We start from the raw sequence: 19,420 nt of genomic DNA on the forward strand, positions 1-19,420 counted from the left end.
AAAGTCATAATATTCGAGCTTGTAGCCTTAAATGTAACCACTTGAGGCCATTACAGGCATTACACATACATCATCTTCTTAAAAATACATTCAATAAACATTGGATATTTATTATTTTTATAATATTTATATTTAAAATAAAATTTAAATTAAGTAGTAGCTCCAGTATTTGTGTGAGTGTATGGCATGAGAGAGAGCCCAGTAACCCGGCGAAAGGTGAGAGAGCAGCTCCAGCCATGATTGCTTTGGGGGCGCGAGTGAGAGCGAGAGCACACCAGTTGGCCCAGAGCGCATGGCGAGGGCTGTCTCACTCGCACAAGCCAGTTGGAGCCAGCAGCTAGCAGCGAAGCCAACCGCGGCAGAGGAGGCGGCGGCGGCGGCAGAGACACTTTTCTTGTGGTGCGAACGCCATGCGGAATCAGTCAATGTTCAGTTGACGGCGCGAAAAGACACCGCAAAAGGGAAAAGTTGATAGAGAGCAGCGGAGAGAACATCAAGAAAAATCCCATAAACGTGAAAAGCCAAGAAAAGCGCCAAAAGTTAAGCTTAAAGTTGGAAATTCAAAGCCAAGTGCCGTCCGTCGTTTGTTCGTTCCTTGGTCTGCCCCCTCTCGCTTGGATTCTTTTTTGTTGTGTGCGTACGTGTGTGTGTGTGTGCTGTGGTGACCCCCATGTGTGACCCCAGGTAATGAGTGCAAAGAGCAGTTATCCAGCCAGCAGAGACTAAGCCCTAGGAGGAGGACCAGCAGCAGCAGCAGTTGCCGCCGCCGCCGGGATCGGGATTGGGTATCGGGACACTCGGGAGAACCATGCTTGTGCCGTCGGACATGATCGCGGCCCAGTCCAAGATGGTTTACCAGATGAACAAGTATTGTGCGGACCGGGTCCAGGTGCGCAAGGCGCAGATCCATAAGCAGATCCAGGAGGTCTGCCGCATCGTCCAGGATGTGCTCAAGGAGGTGGAAGTGCAGGAGCCGCGCTTCATCTCCTCGCTGAACGACTACAATGGCCGGTTCGAGGGCCTCGAGGTCATCTCGCCCACGGAATTCGAGATCATCATCTACCTCAACCAGATGGGCGTCCTCAATTTCGTGGACGATGGCACCTTGCCGGGCTGTGCTGTGCTCAAGCTGAGCGACGGGCGGAAGCGTTCCATGTCCCTGTGGGTGGAGTTCATCACGGCCAGCGGTTACTTGTCGGCCAGGAAGATCCGCTCCCGCTTCCAGACCCTGGTGGCGCAGGCGTGCGACAAGTGCGCCTATCGGGACATCGTCAAGATGATTGCCGACACCACGGAGGTGAAGCTGCGCATCCGGGAGCGCATCATTGTCCAGATCACGCCCGCCTTCAAGTGTGCCGGCCTCTGGCCGCGCTCTGCCTCCCACTGGCCCCTGCCCGGCATACCCTGGCCGCATCCCAATATCGTGGCGGAGGTCAAGACCGAGGGATTCGATATGCTGTCCAAGGAGTGCATCGCCCTGCAGGGCAAGAATTCGGCCATGGAAGGTGACGCCTGGGTGCTGAGCTTCACCGATGCCGAGAACCGGCTGCTGCAAGGTGAGTTCCATTTGCCGTCGGCATTTGTCAGGTGTTTTTGTTTGGGGAAGTTGAGTAAAATCTAAGGAATATATGGGTTATAACGATATAGGGGATAGACTATAACTTGGATTATATAAAGTACTGTGTTCTATTGGGGTTTGAGGTGGTATATTCATAGAATCCCCTAAACATTTGCATATCGATTGTCAGAAGATGCAGTTCTTGGAGGAAAGCATCTGATAAAGCTTATACATGATATTAAGATTTAAATATGAGATATTATATTTACCTTCAGAACTTTAAATGAATATAAATCTACAGCTGAGAGAGTTCTAAGAAGATTTAAAGTATTTACTATATAATTTTACAGCCCTTTAGAATGGAGCTAAAGCTTTTCAAGAACTGTTCTTATTATAAGTTTCGGTTTCAATTAATCTATTTCATATAGTATCCAGTAAATGAAATAATTCAAATTAATTTAAAAGAGAGTTCTCATTAGTGGTATAATTATTAGAACAACTATGTGTTAATCGATTCTATTGCACATACTTAGTAGCCAATAATTGAAATAATTTCTAATCATCATCAATTATATTTAATAATCCAGACGTAGGAAAAGGTCAGGTCTTATAGCATTATAACTATAATTATTATAAAATTATGTAGTTATTTAATAACTATTTATAACTTTTCGATATAATAGGTATTTTTCCCAGTGCCAAATGAGTAGCTCCCGTATTTTGGGCATGTTTACGTAGTATTCCCCCCCAAATCAGTAATCAGTGACACACTTAAATTGAATTGATTTATTCCCATCAAATCAGCGACTTGGTCTCGATACGCCCGTAATTGGTTGTAAATTAAACGCCAGTCGGGGGAACGCCGTATAAATTTTCAGAGATCTTTAAGCTAGATCTTGAATGAAAGAATAATGATTGCGCTTGATGGAAATTCCCTTTTGTGGCATAAATATATATAAAATATATATCAAGTAGCTGTTTTGAGGTTTCTGAAGTATCTACAAACTATGGGATTGGGTTTTTGATATAACTAAAGTTGCTTATAGTTATTATAGATGATATAAAGTATATGTATTTGTATAAAGGGATGCTTTCAGTTAGATTCAGATATTAATAGTATATGATCAGTAAAAAGTTGTGATATTACTGGTATGATATACTAAGATTTATAGGGAATATAACCCTATCTATCATTGACAAGAACTCTTCCCTAATGCTCTGCCTCTCATAATTTGCATAGTTTGGTGTAAAACATGCAGCATTGCAGATTCAATTAGTCAATGCGATAAGAGGCATCACTTGCGATCGATGATTACTGATTGGTGATTGGTGATCGGGGGTTACTGGAGTCGACGACTGCCCAACGAGACATCCGATTATCGGTTCCCGATATGATATGAGATACGAGCCAGTGACGCCCGGCTGGCTACGATCATAAATCTGGCGTTCGATCACTTGGGGGGGTTACTTGCTCCAAACCCGAGACTCCGGGTTGGGTCTGTAGGTGCTCCATGCCCCATGCTCCATACTCCATTCTGGGTTCTCCGTTACCAGTTTTTAGTTCTCTGATTTTTTGTATATATTCTTTTCCTTTTTGGTCGCGACAACGCACTCAAATCTGCTGATCCCCGAGAGATAAGCGGAGCGCAGTCCCGCGGTAGTCACAGTCCCTCAGGTCCCCAAGTTTCAGTTTCAGCCGGTAGACTGTTAGTTGGTCGGTTCGTATGGCCAACGGAAAACGGGTTTCCACATGAACAATGCCAATGGCTGGGCCATAAATAAATTTCTAAACGATTTTATAAATATTTTAAATCTCGGCGATTAGATAAAGTCAACAAATAAATAAAACAACAGAGGGGCCCAGCCATGAGATGACACACAGACAGAAAGCAACCCAAGTAAATAAGAGAGGAGGGATACGTAGAAAGAAGGAAAGCAACACAGAAGAAAGAACAGCAAAAGCTAAGAGATGAAGAAAGATGAGAGCTAAAAACAAAACACAACATGAAAATTAAGCCAAAAACCAAGTCAGACTCTGAGTTGGAGACAGATGCCAGAAACCGAAACCAAGTCGAAATCAAAATCAATTCTAAGGCCCTGACAACGATCTCAAATTCCGATTGCCGATCGATATTGATCCCCATGAATGTTCCCCCGCGTGTTTTGTCATTTCATTTAATGCCAGAGAAAGAGACTCTGATTAACTTTCCTCGCTTTGTCTCAAAGGGAATATGGATATCCATATCGCATTCGTGGGTTATAATTAGCACTGTCACTTGCCCCAACTTAACCGTCCTCCCACTTGACATGGACATGGACATGGACATGGAGTACCCCGTTTCGCAGTGCCAATATTGTGGCAATATCGTTCAATATTGATTAGCCGAAATGTGTGTGGAGCAGCAACTAGACTTGATTATCGGTCCCGGAGCCGAAGAGATTAGCCTGCCGTGACACCGTGCCAACGTAGCCATGATTTATGTGCTCCAAAGGCACTTGGACGTAATAAATTAGGAATCGGATCGACCGGACATATACATATGTGTGTAGAGCGCTTTGGAGGAGAGAGATTGAAACCCAAATCATAAGTACTCCAGCACACAAATGGTTGATCAATCAAAGTCGAGCCAGAAAAAAGGTTACAGCTGGGTATAAAAGGGGTTCTTAAGTTCTTAAAACAAGTTAATAAAGATATAAATTTAATGATAGTAAGTAAAACCCTTAGATCAGAAACAGGTATCAGCTATATCTCCTTGGAATATGCATATATACTATAATTGCATATGTTAATTCATTATATTTTCAGTGATTTCTTCGATAGATACATTCCTAGAACCTTTTTTTAAAGGACTTGGCATGCCTAAAATTTCATTTAAATGATTAAAAATATATTAAAGAGCCTGATATATATATTTAATCAATGTCAATTAATTGGAAACCTAGTATATCTTTGATCTGTAAAAGGCTTTAGTCTGTTTATTGGATGAGTCAGTTGAAAGGCCCAAAACACTTACCAAAACATTTAGAGAGCGATGCACTTGAGATAGATAGAGTACTAATGACCGAACCCATCGATCAGTTAATGTTTACTTATATGACAAAGAATGAACGAAACTATATAGTTCTGTCAATATCATTTCACTTCAATACAGGTGGAAAACAAATTGATGTATTGATCACTGGGAAATGTATAGAATTTGAACAACAAACTTGATATCCTTTTGAAGTAATTTATAAAATATATATTCTACTGCGGTTTGATAAGATTTATATATATATTTGTATACATATAATTCCTCTTAAGATTAGTATATTATTTCTACAGATATAAGGATCCATATAGTAAATTTATTAATTTAAAAGATAGCTCTCTTTAAAGGTAAAAAACTATTGCTTTGTTCTTTGGAGACTCCATATAAGAAATATTTCCAAGAGAACCTAACGAAATGATATAAAATTTAGTATTTGATTAGAAAATCAAAAAGTAAACCCCATCATAACATAAAATAATTCGATATTCCTTAAACTCCATAAATAAGTTCCTCTAAATCACAATATCACAATATAATTATCTATCTTGAACAAAAGGCACTCATTTCCCATTTTCCTCAATTCTCAATTCCAGGAGCTAGTCGCCGCCGCTGCCTGAGCATCCTGAAGACCCTGCGAGATCGTCACCTGGATCTGCCTGGCAATCCGGTGACATCGTATCATCTGAAGACCCTGCTCCTCTACGAATGCGAGAAGCATCCCCGCGAGATGGAGTGGGAGGAGAACTGCATCGCGGATCGCATCAATGGGATCTTCCTGCAGCTGATCTCGTGCCTGCAGTGCCGCCGCTGTCCGCACTACTTCCTGCCCAATATGGATCTGTTCAAGGGCAAGTCACCGGGTGCCCTGGAGAACGCCGCCAAGCAGGTCTGGCGACTGACGAGGATCATGCTGACCAATGTCCGTTGTCTGGAGGAGCTGTAGGACCACGGATGGAGTCCTTTTGCCTTGAACGATCTGTGGCACGGGGGGTTTGCCTTTAAGTTGCCTTTTTTTTGTGTGGTTAGTCTTTTTTTTTTTGTCTTAGGGTTTTCTGGGTCTCTTTGAGACGCAGTTGGAGGAGCGCAGATCGGATCAGAGGAGGAGTCGGAGGAGGAGCTGGAGCAGTGAAATTGCAACCCAAATACTATTTGATATTTCGCTAGATCGTAACTTAAGTTTAGGTGCTTTCGAAAAGTATACGCCGCTTACAGAGTTTCCTATAATTAGAGCCTACCTATTAGCCTATAGAGCCCAGTGCTGCCCAATTTAGATTGCATAACGCACAATGAAGAGCGAAAAGGAGTTACAAATTACGTATACGTAATATACATCTTTTTTTTACAACAATTTTTTTGGTCCATTTGCGAGAGCAAAATTAGCAAAATTAGATCTAAGTCCAAGGAAACTGATTGAGGAATATTTCCCTGATTGGTTCTAAATTATTTATTCTATGTTTTTGCCTTCTTCTTTGTGAGTTTAGTCAATAAAACGTAAGTTTTTCATTGAATTTAGCATCTTTTAATGTTATTGGTTGTGTTAAAATGTAAAAGTAAGTATAAGTAATTGTATATAGTTAAAAATACTCAATACTTCTCTATTATGACCGTATATAGTGGCTGTTATTTGCGAATATCTGTCAGAGTCTGCTCAAAGGTAGCCTCTCTTCTGTCCATCATTTCTGCCGGCCCTTTGATGTCACACCGCCTCTATATATATATATAAATACAATATATATAAATATATTGATAGACTTCGATTGGAGGGGAAAAATGTCAACGAATGACATTTGGCTCGCCGGTTGGACTGACATGCGGCGCATTTTAATTGCGAATTAACAGCGATTCCGCGGACAGCTAACAATCCCCATAAAGTGGCCACAATTTGTGTTTTTGCAGAGGTAAATGCTAACCCACCGATATCTTCAGTATCGATCGATTATATAGTATTTCGATCACGTGTCGCTTTTTGGTTTCGGTTTCAAGCATTCAAATTAAACTTTATGTCATTCATAAATTAAATAATTTAACTCCGTGTGCGTGCGTGCTATGTTTCTGATGTTACTTCTTGTGTGTTTTATTATTTTAATTTGCGGTCTTTTTGCATTATTTTTTGGCCGTAATTTATACATTAGTGTGGTCTCTGTGATTTATGACAGTGCGGCTTTTGTATTTTATAGTTGTAAATTAAACAGAAAATGACAATTGCAGAGACATGGACACGAGATGAGTTCAAGTGGGATGGGGAAGAGGATAGACGCACCAGGGAATACCCTGGAACCGTATTAACTAAATTAAGTTAAAGATTTAATTTTAATTATAAAATAATATAACTTATAACACGAGTGACCCAAACCCTGATTCACAGGTCACAGTGTTGACTATTTTAAGGTTAATATACTTCCGAAAAGTATATCATCTTCAAAGTAATACAAGTAGTAATTATAATAAATATCTATAGGAAGTAATGGCTTAATTTCAAGGCTGCAAATATGGATATAAATCTTAAACATTTGAGAGAAGTATTACTAAAAATTCCAGGTCAATTTTTAACCAGAACAAAGATATATTTTAACTTCAACTAAAGTTGAAATAGCTCTGATAATATGTATCTAACTCAAGCACGTGGGCGGTGTCTTGGTTTTTTGACCATTTATGTGGTTTTCGGATTGCCACGATTATTCAGTTGAAATTCGATTCGAATTGATTTTATTATTATTATTTCATCTTTTTTTCTTTTTGGCCCGAATCAATCGGGTTGTTAACCGCCTAGTTGCGCCTTTAATGAGTTGTGCTTTATTGGCTTTGATTTGCATTTTAATGTGCCTGGTTCCGAATTTATTATTTGTTTTTGTTCTGGTTTTTTGTATTCTGCTTGTCTGTCTTCTTTTTGTTTATTTAATTTTTGATCCGCCGCCTTCCCACACAAATTAAACCATAATTAATAAATGATAATTTGGGCAATCGGTTCTAGCCGCCATTCCCATTCCATTCCACCTTCCTGAACTCGCCGTACTGAATTCCATTTCCATTTCCATGCAATTTATATTCATTTTAATGGCCGCAAAAAGCAAATTTTATGAACATCTCATAATCACATTTTAAACACACAATTTGTTATGCCCCCACCACTCACTTGAAATAATTAAAGAACATTTTATCACAAAGGATTTTTTAAGTGTTTATACTTTGTTGATCTTTGTCTTTAAAGAGGGAACTTGTAAGCTTGCTTTTATGTTTGATACATTAAAAATAAAGATAAGTAAATATGAGGTAAACAAGTCTCTGGTATTAATGGTAATTTTGTAGTTAATTACTCGCTTCTCTCAGTAAAAAAATAATGTAAGGGAAGAGCCGCTTGCGTGACAAATCTGAAAAATACACCTGGAGAGTATATATATATTTATATATAAATATATGTGCAATAAAGTCTGGTTTTATTCCCTTTTGCTTTCAAATTGGTTGTGATTTCCGCACGCCTGTCAGCCAGCTTGTTGGCATCCCTCATCCAGCTTCAGCTCCAACATTCAGATCCTCCTTCCTGCCCAGCTCCTTTTTTGCTGGGCAAATCAAAACAAATGTTTTATTTAAATGGTTAATTTGACCGGGGAGCAGCATCTGTGCCATGAGGCCAAATGAGCAGCTTACAAGGAGATGATGAGGCTTGAGGTACACAAATGGCTGCCAAATCGTGAGAATTGCATTTGGAATGCCACCACCACCGCCGGAGTGAATGGAGATCGTTTGAGGAGGAGATGGAGTTGGAGATGGAGGGAGATCTCTGGCGAGCAAAAACCTGGCAGGGGATTTTAATTTGCTGGCTTCAATCAAACTAAAGGCAGGGAGGATCAGGAGCAGGAGGAGCAGGGATCAGGCTGGAGGATCAGGGAGTAACAGGGAGCAGCAGGAGATGGAGACTGAGGCCAAGGAGGCAGTGCATTAAACCCTCAAATAGGCTGCAGCAGGGAATAAGCTGGTGAGTACACTGGGAAAAGGAAAGATTCTACTTCAAAATAAAATTAACTATTATATATTAAGAAAGGAACCTAACTTCGGAAAGCCAAAGTTAGAGGATTGAATTGGATATTGATCATAACTAAGCTTCACATTCTTATAATCAATATTTATATGACAAATTTTTCAACAAATCAAATTTTAAAAACTATATAACTAAGCCAAAAATGCATTAATTTCAATTCGGAAAGCTGTCCTATGCTAGTTTTTATAAGATTAATAAATCTGCATACTGCAGTTTAAAATGTAAAAAAATTCAAATTTTTGCCAATTTTTGAAAAATTATTTTTTCTCCCGGAGATAGTTAGAAAGATTCCCCTGTTGATCCTGATCAAGAAAATATATGATTTATAGGGTCGGAAATGACTCCTTCACATGGTTACAAGCTTAAAACTAAAATTATAATCAATTTTTTAGTCGATATTTATTTATATTTTATATGAAAATTGTTTGTTTAACTAAGTTTAAAAATATCATAACTAAGTCATAGATACTTCCTGGTCAAAGTTAATTACTGTCATTGATCATAGTTACTTATTGGTCATAGTTAATTACTTATCATAGCTAATTACTGATCATAGTTCTATAAATCGTCCGATTGTTCCTATGTCGGCTATATATATGTATATATATAGTCCACTGATTCGCCATGCTCCGATTTATATATTTGTAAAATTATATAGAAGAATAACTCCATAGTTTAATTCAAAAAGCTTGAATTGTGTGCCAAAACACATCTTGCACATCTGTGTTTATGATTCCCAACTTGTTCTAACATCCCCGGAACGAAGTGACTGCTGCCGGCCAAGTCTCGGGTATGTGTTGTGTTACAAAAGTTGCAAGTCATTGTTTATTAGTGCTCAAAGATAATTACTGGTGATAGATACGTACTGGTCATAGATACTTACTAGTCATAGATACTTACTGATCATAATTACTTACTGGTCATAGATATTTACTGTTCAGAGTTAATTACTGATCATAGTTACTAATTGCTCATAGATACTTACTGTTTATAGTTACTAATTGCTCATAGATACTTACTGTTTATAGTTACTTATTGCTCATAGTTACTTAATGTTCATTGATACTTACTGATCATTGTCAATTACTGATCATCGTTACTCACTGTTCATATTAACTTACTGTTGAAAGATACTTACTGATCAACTCTACATTTAACATCCGTTTCTCTGAAAGATATATGTTCCAGCTCATTTCTTATAATATTTAACCTTTGAAAAACATTTTTTGTAGTGTTTTCTGTTGCCAAGATCACGCGAGTATTTTTTTGGGTTAAAGGAAAAGGAGGGTAGAGGCAGGACAAGAGAAGGAGCAGCAGAAGGAGGACGAGGACGACGACGAGGATGAGGATGTGGCCAACCGACGGCGCTAGCCACTTAGCATAAACGGAAGACGGACGCGGACGCTGCAGTTCCCCCTGCCAGGCCCAAGGTAACCGCTTCTAAGTCCACATCTGCACTGGCCACATGCACATACCCAGCTCCATGCCCAACCCGTTCCTGTTTCCAATCCACATCCACATCCAGAGCGAGATCCAGACCCAGGCCCAGTCCGAGGCCAAGGTGAAGCGAAGTGAGCCACGACCTGTGTGGCCGCTGCATCAAGGTAACAAGCTGTAATTAGAGCCTCTTAGCCTGTCATCGCCAGCGTGCTTGATTATAGCCTTTTGACAAAAAGTAAATATTAATTTAATACGTTCAAGGGAGGTGGAGGGAGAGGCAGCGCCTCAAGGCAGCCTCCCCTGGAACCTGGAACCTGGAACAGGGACTGGACTCCAACTCCAACTCTGACTTCGACTGCAGCTCCTCCTCCTTGTCGCTGAAATCCTTTTTTGTTTTTGGCTGCTGCTAAATTTCACCTGAACCAGGTATTTTTACATTTACAGGTGATAGATTGGGGGGAGACCTTGAGATGGGGTTCCTTTGCCTTGCATTGAATGAAAGAATCTATCATCAATTGGTATGTGAGCTAAGAATCTATAAATAATATAAATTGATATCTTTTACTTTTGTATTGTAGGAGTGCAGCAAGTATAAATATTCAATGACAAGGAGTGTTAAATAAGTGCAATAATAATTAAATAGTATATTTGTAATAGCTCTAATTGTTCCCTACTTTGTAAGTTAAGTCCTTGGCAGCCAGAAGACCTGAAATATTTGCTTTCTTTCAAGTGATATTTGTTAATAATTTTATGTAGTGTAATTTTGTACAAATCAAAATTTAAAAAAAGCCATAACTCAGTCAAAAAAGCATCAATTTCAAAACGGAAAGCTGCTCTGTATTAGTTTTTTGAAGGTTAATAAATCTGTATACTCAATAAAAAATTTAAAATTTGGACAATTTTTGACAATTTAAACGATGATTTTAAGGACGATTTTTTGAGAAAAAAAATCGACAAAAATTTGTTTCTTTAAAACATGACTAGATCGATTCAGTTTTTAATGCTGATCAAGAATATATATGCTTTATAGGGTCGGAAATGACTCCTTCACCTTATATACTTATAAAACCCCCTGCAAGGGTATAAAAATATTCAACTATTAAATACTAACTATCCATATCATATAGCTTCCATATACCTCAAATGGATGGTAATTTCCCGGAAACCCTATCGCCTGCATTACACTCACCGATCAAACCGTCTAATCCCAGCTATAACCAACTATCAATTAACATGAGAGACCAGGGACAGAGTCAGAGAGTCAACACTGATTCCCGGTTGCCAGTTATTGAACCACAAAGCAGAGTCTCCTCCTCCTCCTCCTCCTCTGCCCATTTTCTGGGCCAAAAACAATGGGTTCAAATGGCCTGGACTTCGGTGGAAAACAAAAAGCGGCCCTAAATCAATCATGGCCAGCGACATGTCAACATGTTGGGCAGGGGGATTAGGAGGTTGGTAGAAGGATCTGGTTTTGTGGACAGCGACTGGGATCCGACTCCCGCGCCCAGGCGAAATGTCAACGTGATCGTGGGCATCTTGAAAAGGGCCGCCGTTGCGCATATATTGACCAAAAACAAACAGAACCAGAAAGCCCAAGGAACGTGGCATCGCAAGTGCCGGGGGAGTACCCAGTATCGATACCGATCCTCCACAGAGTTCTCCTTCGTTTTTGTGTGCGCGTGATATCTGAACTACGAAATTGAGATCGATTCCCGGTTACGTGTCTGAAATGTGAATCAATGTCCGAGATCCAAGGGCCAATGCCCAGCCAGCCCTTTGTTGTAACGATAAATTATGATATTATTTGAAATTAATGTTAAGTAAAATGACATCAGTGGGTCTTCGTCTTCGTCTTCGTCTCCATCGAAGCTGCACTTGTCGTCGAGAGATTGTTGCATTCAAACCAATTAATATTCGAATCAGATCCGGGCGGAACACATGTCGTCGAGTTCCAATGCACTTGGATATATATTTTGGATCGCGGATCGTGTCGCTGATTTGTTCGCTGTCATAATTCAATAAAGTAGTCAAAAGTCTGCCTTCAAGGAAAGCCAGCAAAAAGTTCGATCTCTCCGGCGTCTTTCTTTGTATCCAACCCATCCTCAAGGTATCTCCACAATTCTGTCCCCGGGTTAATGGCCATAAACGCAAATCCGCTTAGCACTGCACCAGGTTGCACTGAGCTCGGTCTGCTTATTAATTCATCAGATGTCTTCCTCTGGGATGTGAGTAAGGGAAGGGGCTTGGTATCGATGTCAGCATAGATTGGGAATTCCAAGAGCTTTGTGTTTTTTGGGGTCTATATATTCTACAGGATTCTACTACTAAGTAAGGAAAAGTTGTATCAAAAACTTGATCATATACTAATCTTGAAATCTACAAGTTAGAGAGAGTATATAAAGGGTTGTTTATAAAGGTTACGTTCAGTACTTTATAATGAAATATTTCTAAACCCATCCAATATAATATTTCTTAAGCTCATTATTTAGGACTGAAGGTGACTGAACCTTGGGCTATACCCAAAACAGGGGTATGGTGATTCTACCTTAGGTTCTTAGATCTAGATACATGATCTTATAAGACGCGCTCTAGCTTACTTTTTTCTTGCGTTTTCCACGAATCCAACTCAGCTGGACAGCCTGATATATGTACGTAGCTGGGAAATAAACGATCCCGATGATGGTTGGCCAAAGGGACGAGGATGGGCATGGGCATGGGCCAGGGAGTGGGCTATGGTGGACAGTTGGACAACACACTCGACGATGACGCGACAACGAAGGAGCAGAGCTGGCGGAGCAGCAAGAAGACAAACGTTCCGGCGACAAGGCAGCAAGTGACAAACGTTTAGATGGATGGATCGTTCTTCATTTTGGGGGAAATGGAAGCGATCCGATCGGTTCCAAAAAGAGACCCCGAGAGAGGCGGCCAACCGAGAAAAAAGCGACGATTGCACATAAATTATATTCAAATTTTCCTACAGATCTTAGAGATATATATGTATACACGGCATATGCCAGTCTGATATCCTGCTGAATCCCTTCTACTTTTATATGCAGAAATGTGACCCTCTCTTACTAGGTATCTTTTGTGGAAATCCCTCAGTTCCGCGCCAAAAAATCAGCCAAGTGTCACCTGGCTGGACTTCATCCTCCATGGTTAGTATCTCCGTATTCCCATTCATTTGAACTCCATTAAAATTCAACTGACATCTTCGATTCACGTCGCCAACAAATTGGCTTTTTGGAATGGGCTGAATACTATTTAGATACGGCTAGATCTCTGGCCAAAAACTGCCACTGATTGATGTCAATGAAAACCGAACAAAAGGCCTGAACAGAACAGATACAGATACACAGTAGGCAAGGAAAGAAAAGATACAATAAGAAGCGATGGGGAGAATCAGGAAATTACTTCAAAAGTTTATGCTAAATACTATTTACAAAGAGGTGTAGTCGTTAAGCATTGGTATTGTTATATATTTTATAAATTAGTGCTTAGATTATATATTAGTATTAAGAAGAGGTATAATATCTTAAGATTCACATTCTATCTTTTTACTTGAAACCTTCCCTTAACTTTAAGGAGATTTTTTATGGTTAATTCCCTATGATATGCTTATTTCATATAAATGATTGGAAATTAGCTGATTTTCTAGAAAAACTGCAGGGGGTTTGTTACTAGAAAATTTACAGGAGACTCAGGAATAAAGTGTTGAAGAAAATATTAAAAACATCATATAGTTAAGAGAGCTCTGAGTTAACCCACAGACTTTTGCTTAGTCTTGCAAAATATTACAAAATAGTTACAATTTTTCCTATATTTGTATATATAATTCTTTTCTAAACTATTGTATCTTAAGAGCTATATCTTTACGATGACATTTCCCATTTCAAAGCGAGAAAACAATGCCAGAAATGTTTGCTATTCTGTTTGGCTCGTGTTTTTGCCTCCATTTGAATTAGTGACAGCGTCTGGGATTTGTCTAATTGGAAGAGGCCACGGCCGCTTTGATCTAGCTAAATGTCCAACTGTCCGTCAGGAGTCATGAGTCATCTGCATCCACAGCCACATCCGCATCCGTATCCGAGTCGCCAGTCCCTAGACTTTAGCTGAGCCGAGCTGAGATACACAGTGCTGCGGCGTACTTACAGATACATAAGGAGGGAGACCGAGGAACTGGGCTCTGTGGATGGCTGTCAGAAATTGCCAGCGGGCACATTAATCCACGCGACATATTTATGAGTGTAAGTGTATATGCCTGGGCCTGTGCCTGTGCCTGTGCCTGTGCCCGTGCTCCGTGTATCCGTGAGATATAAAGATATCGCCGTCGCCGTTGCCGTCGTTGTCGTCGGCGAACATGGACGAGGGTTGCTCTTTGCTAAATGAGTGCACATTTCAGATAAATTATTGCACACAGCTCGTACGCGATGGCAGGCCGAAATGTATTTAACAAATTAAATTTACACACAGATACACACACACACATGCGCGTAGTATGAGTTCGCGGCAAAAGGCACTTCAAAGAGAGCGCCGCACCGGAACGGCCACAGAATGGGCGGAGCTACCTTTAACCAATGCTTGGCCAGCACTCTCTCACAGATACACACATGCCCAAACGCGATGCGGCGGGAGAGCGATAGATACACGGGCTACACAGATGCAGATACGCAGATACAATTGCTTGCACAGATACGAGCGAGAGATACTTATTGAAAGGCAAACTTTGCGGCTAGAAATACCTCGTAATGGTAAGTCTATTTAGATTTTAGAAGATTTGATAGATATTTGCAATAAGTTTAATTATTTTTTACAAGTTTCAAGTGCCTTAGGTTTAAATAATTCATACCTAATATTATAAGTTTAAATAACAGGGGTGTAAATATGAAAATTACTAACGATTCCGATTGATTCTTAACTTCAATTTAGTATTTGGAATTTAGTATTTAGTAATAAGTCATAAAATTAAAGTATCTAAACAGAAACGAAAGTATCTAAGCAAGCTTTCAAGGCACTAGAATTCCTAAATGTAGATACAGATACTAATAAGATATTGACTTTTCTTTTAATTCTACAAAACCCCATTATATCAGTGAATATTTTAAACTTGAGTTAATAAATGATAAATTAATTAAATAGATTAAAAGGAATATAAATCTCTAAATAAACCTTTATCATTAAAGGGTATCTTTTGGTCGTGCCACAGTACATTTTTCACCCTGGTTTTTCGAAGCTTTTGCAGATATAAATACGGATAGCCAGCAGATGCGGATGCAAAGGGGTATATGAGGACCGGGGAGTATCTCATCGATTTTTTTGGAGTCGGACTCTCCGATTTTGGGATGACGTTGAGCGTTGGACGTTGGAATGCGTGGCACGAGACAGAGACGCCTGTCACGTGACAGTCGGACATGTATCTGCATCTGTGTATCGGTATCTGAGCCGCCGCCGCCGCCTCTTGTGTATCTGTATCTGCATCTGCACTCGTATCTGTGCTGCAGCGTAAAAAAATTCCATGAAATGGCGGATTCGCCAGATACACAGACTGCACTTTATCTTTATCTGCCGAAGCTGTAAATATCCGCGAGATTTACAACGCCAAACCCAGAAGAAGGCGCGACGTTTGTGCGAATCGGTATCGGATTCGGTTTCGGTTTCGGTATCGGACTCTCTGGGATTCGGGACCCCGGGACATCGGTGTGGGTATCCGCGCCAAATGGCAGCTGGTCACTGAGCGGAGCCATTCGACACGAAAGCCATTCGCTAAACGCATCCGTTTGCGGCTAATTCCAGAGATTCGGTCAAAAACGAGTTGCTCCCCAAAAGGAGCCAAGTGACTGCAATCCGCCGGATGCAGTTGCAGTCACAGTCACAGATACAGATACAGATACAGATACATTAAAATACTATATACAACTGAAGATACACGCAGGGCAAGATACATCCACAAGTACAGAACAGAGAGCTCTTGTCGTGCTCCACTTGTGCCCATTGTTGCCGCTCCGCCTGTCACCGTAACTCACAATTGAATTGTTCCTTTGTTCTGTCCGCGATCGGGCGATCTCCCTGGTGATCTTCCTCAGCTCCAACTTCAGCTTCAGCTTCAGCTTCAGCTCCATCTCCGCTCCCGAATTTCGCATAATTGGCTCGCCGCTCTTGACTTTGTAGTTGACCGCCAGACCCAGTGTCGCCGCAGAAGGAGATCCCAGATAGGAGTTAGAATAGCAGCAGGAGGGGCACCAGGAGCAACAGGAGGAGGAGGAGGAGCAGCAGCAGCATCAAGATAGAGCAGGAGCAGCAGGAGGAGCAGGAAAAGGAGCAAGACCTAGAGCAGGAGCAAGAACAGCATTCGCAATGCTGGTGCCGCCGGATATGATGGCCGCCCAGACGCGGATGATTTACCAAATGAATCGATATTGTGCTGAACGCGTCCAGGCACGGATGTTCAAGACAGCGACGGCTATCCGTGAGATCTGCAAGATTGTCCAGGACATTCTCAAGGAGGTGGAACTGCAGGAGCCGCGCTTCATCTCCAGCCTCGTGGAGTGCAATGGCAGGTAAGGCGTTAAATATATATTTAAATAATGGAAATTAGGGAGGAATCAAAGGAAACGTTATGAGTATTTATAAATTGAGGAGATATTTATATCTATCTATAACTTATGCAAAATATAAATAAGGTAGTAAACATTAGCAGCATTTCAATTAAATCGTTCCTACATTTACCTATTTCATTATTAAGTATATCTATGTGTATACTCCAGAGAGCAGACCCATAAAAGTCACCTTCACTTGGTCTTAATTGGGGGAATCCCCGATGGGCATGACTTGACACTTAACAGACACTGACGCTGCACTTTTGCCTGTAACGATACCACTGGACTTGGAGTGGAAGGTGGAGTGGAATGGAGTTGGGTGAAGAGTAGTCACTGGACCGAGCAGAAATCGGAAGCGATGACAGTCATAGTGGACTGGAATTACGCAGAAATCAATAAGAGAGAGAGAGAGCTGTGATTTTTCCCTGATTTTATCCATAACATTTCACTCTTGAAAGGAATACAGAAACTATATTATCTTCTTCGCAGATTCGAGGGCGTTGAGGTGATCTCCCCCAATGAGTTCGAGATTGTGCTCTATCTGAACCAGATGGGAGTCTTTAATTTCGTGGACGATGGCACCTTGCCGGGCTGTGCTGTCCTCAAGCTAAGTGATGGGCGGAAACGTTCCATGTCCCTGTGGGTGGAGTTCATCACAGCCAGCGGTTACTTATCCTCGCGAAAGATTCGTGCCCGCTTCCAGACCCTGGTGGCGCAGGCCTGCGATAAGAGTGTCTATCGGGATATGGTCAAGATGATTGGAGATACCACCGAGGTGAAGCTGCGCATAAGGGAACGCTTCATTGTCCAGATAACGCCGGCATTCAAGTGCTCCGGGATCTGGCCAAGATCTGCTGCCCACTGGCCAGTGCCGCATCTGCCATGGCCACATCCCAATATCGTGGCAGAGGTGAAGACCGAGGGATTCGATTTGCTGTCCAAGGAGAGTATCCTGATGCAGAACAAGAATAACAATAATAATAATAATAATAGTGGAAGCAGCAATGCTGCCAGCATGGAGGGCGATGCCTGGGTGCTGAGCTTCTTTGAGGCAGAGAATCGATTGCTTCAAGGTGGGTTTCTGGATCTAAGGATCTTTAAATAGTAACTGTAACTAAATCCTTCCAGGTGGCTGTCGCCGTCGCTGCCTGAGCATGCTGAAAACCCTGCGGGACAAGCACTTGGAGCTGCCTGGTAATCCCATCAGCGCCTATCATCTCAAGAACCTGCTGCTGTACGAGTGCGAGAAGCATCCGCGGGACTTTGAGTGGGACGAGGGCTGTGTGGCGGACAGGATCAATGGCATCTTCCTGCAGCTGATATCCTGCCTCCAGTATCGCCGCTGTCCGCACTACTTCCTGCCCGGATTGGATATGTTCAAGGGCAAGTCTCCATCGGCCTTGGAGCAGGCTGCCAAGCAGGTGTGGCGTCTCACCCGGGAGTTGCTCACCAATGCCAATGCCTTCGAAAAGCTCTAAGGGAGAGAATAGAGGTCTGAATTGGGGGCAGGCTCAAACTAGGACATTTTCTTGGCCATTTTAATAGAAAACATTAGACTTTAATTGGTTTTTATACATACATGTTAAGTTCAGAAATCTTTAAATTCAAACAATTTTAAAGAAAACATAGGGAGCGGGGTCCAAAATCGATCCATTTCCGGTTTGCGGGGGAGTGTCTGGCCTCGAGTCCTTTGGCGGCCATTTTGTGTCCTGTCCGAGAGAGAGAGCCTGAGAGAGAGTGTGTGCATGTGTGCTTGTGTTTATTTTTGCCAAAGTGTTAATGCCGAGATGCGAGATAAGGACACTCCCCATATGACTCGACTCTGCTCCTGCTCCTTCCCTGTCCTGCCCATCCAAGCATTATGGCTAAGCCCTCGAATATTGTTTTTAATAACGCACGAGCATCCTTTGTCTGGAAACAATGGAACAATTTCAAGGGTCCCGGTGCAGAAGGGAAGCAGGGGGAAAATATCGAAATGAAAAGGGAAAAAGAGCATTTGGCCAGGCGGCTCCTTTTACACATGTAGAGGAGTTGAGGACCTCTCCACGTATACGATTGTTTCACAGCTCGCAGATCCTAGATCAAAGCCGAAGGCGGGAAACACAAAAAAATATATATAGATATATACACAGGATATAGGAAGAGGGAGATTCCATTGAGTGTTTTAAGTCCAACTTTACATTGTTTTTTTTTTACTACTTATATATACTTATCAATATATTTATACACATATGTATATTGTCGGTGTCTATTATTATGCGAGGCCTCACATTTACCGCGATTATTAACAGTTGGGTTTAAGTGCAACATAATCCTAGATTGCTTAAGGGAAAATGCATCAGAATAATAATGAAAATAAGAGAGATAATAATAAATATAATAACAGGATGGAAAATAATAACAATACTTATAATTATATTAATAAAATTCAAGCATAGCCAAAGGCAATCCATTGTTTTTTATTGTGTTCTCAAAAGCTAAACAAAGTGTATACTTATCTTCTTAAAACAGGCTTGAGAACAGCAAATCTGGAAAAGAAAAGTTGTTTTTAAGGTTTTAATAACAAAAATCTATGTAAAACAAACAAACTTCGAGAACACATATAATACCTAGTCAGAAGCTTTAAACTTAGTAAAGGAATCATTTCCGACCCCATAAATCATATATATTCTTCATCAGGATCAACAGGGGAATCTTTATAGCTATCTTCGGCAAGAACAATTTTTTTCTAAAATTTTGGATTTTTTGAAAAAAAGGAAAG

At 40.9% G+C, this 19,420-nt stretch overlaps 2 protein-coding genes across 2 annotated transcripts; both read left to right on the forward strand.

The window, feature by feature from the left end:
• Nucleotides 1-351: 351 nt before the first annotated feature.
• mab-21 (nucleotidyltransferase mab-21) lies at nucleotides 352-6,098 on the forward strand. Its single transcript, XM_020949356.2, has 2 exons — nucleotides 352-1,556; nucleotides 5,184-6,098. Exons 1-2 carry the CDS (start codon nucleotides 809-811, stop codon nucleotides 5,531-5,533), a joined length of 1,098 nt encoding a protein of 365 aa, XP_020805015.1. The 5' UTR covers nucleotides 352-808; the 3' UTR covers nucleotides 5,534-6,098.
• A 9,198-nt stretch (nucleotides 6,099-15,296) lies between these two features.
• LOC110181567 (protein mab-21-like) lies at nucleotides 15,297-19,107 on the forward strand. Its single transcript, XM_020949357.2, has 3 exons — nucleotides 15,297-16,620; nucleotides 17,149-17,732; nucleotides 17,788-19,107. Exons 1-3 carry the CDS (start codon nucleotides 16,418-16,420, stop codon nucleotides 18,135-18,137), a joined length of 1,137 nt encoding a protein of 378 aa, XP_020805016.1. The 5' UTR covers nucleotides 15,297-16,417; the 3' UTR covers nucleotides 18,138-19,107.
• The last annotated feature ends 313 nt before the right edge of the window (nucleotides 19,108-19,420 follow it).

The sequence above is a fragment of the Drosophila serrata genome, unplaced genomic scaffold (assembly GCF_035046125.1).
Source record: "Drosophila serrata isolate PLE 108 unplaced genomic scaffold, ASM3504612v1 contig_276, whole genome shotgun sequence".
Lineage (NCBI taxonomy): Eukaryota > Metazoa > Arthropoda > Insecta > Diptera > Drosophilidae > Drosophila > Drosophila serrata.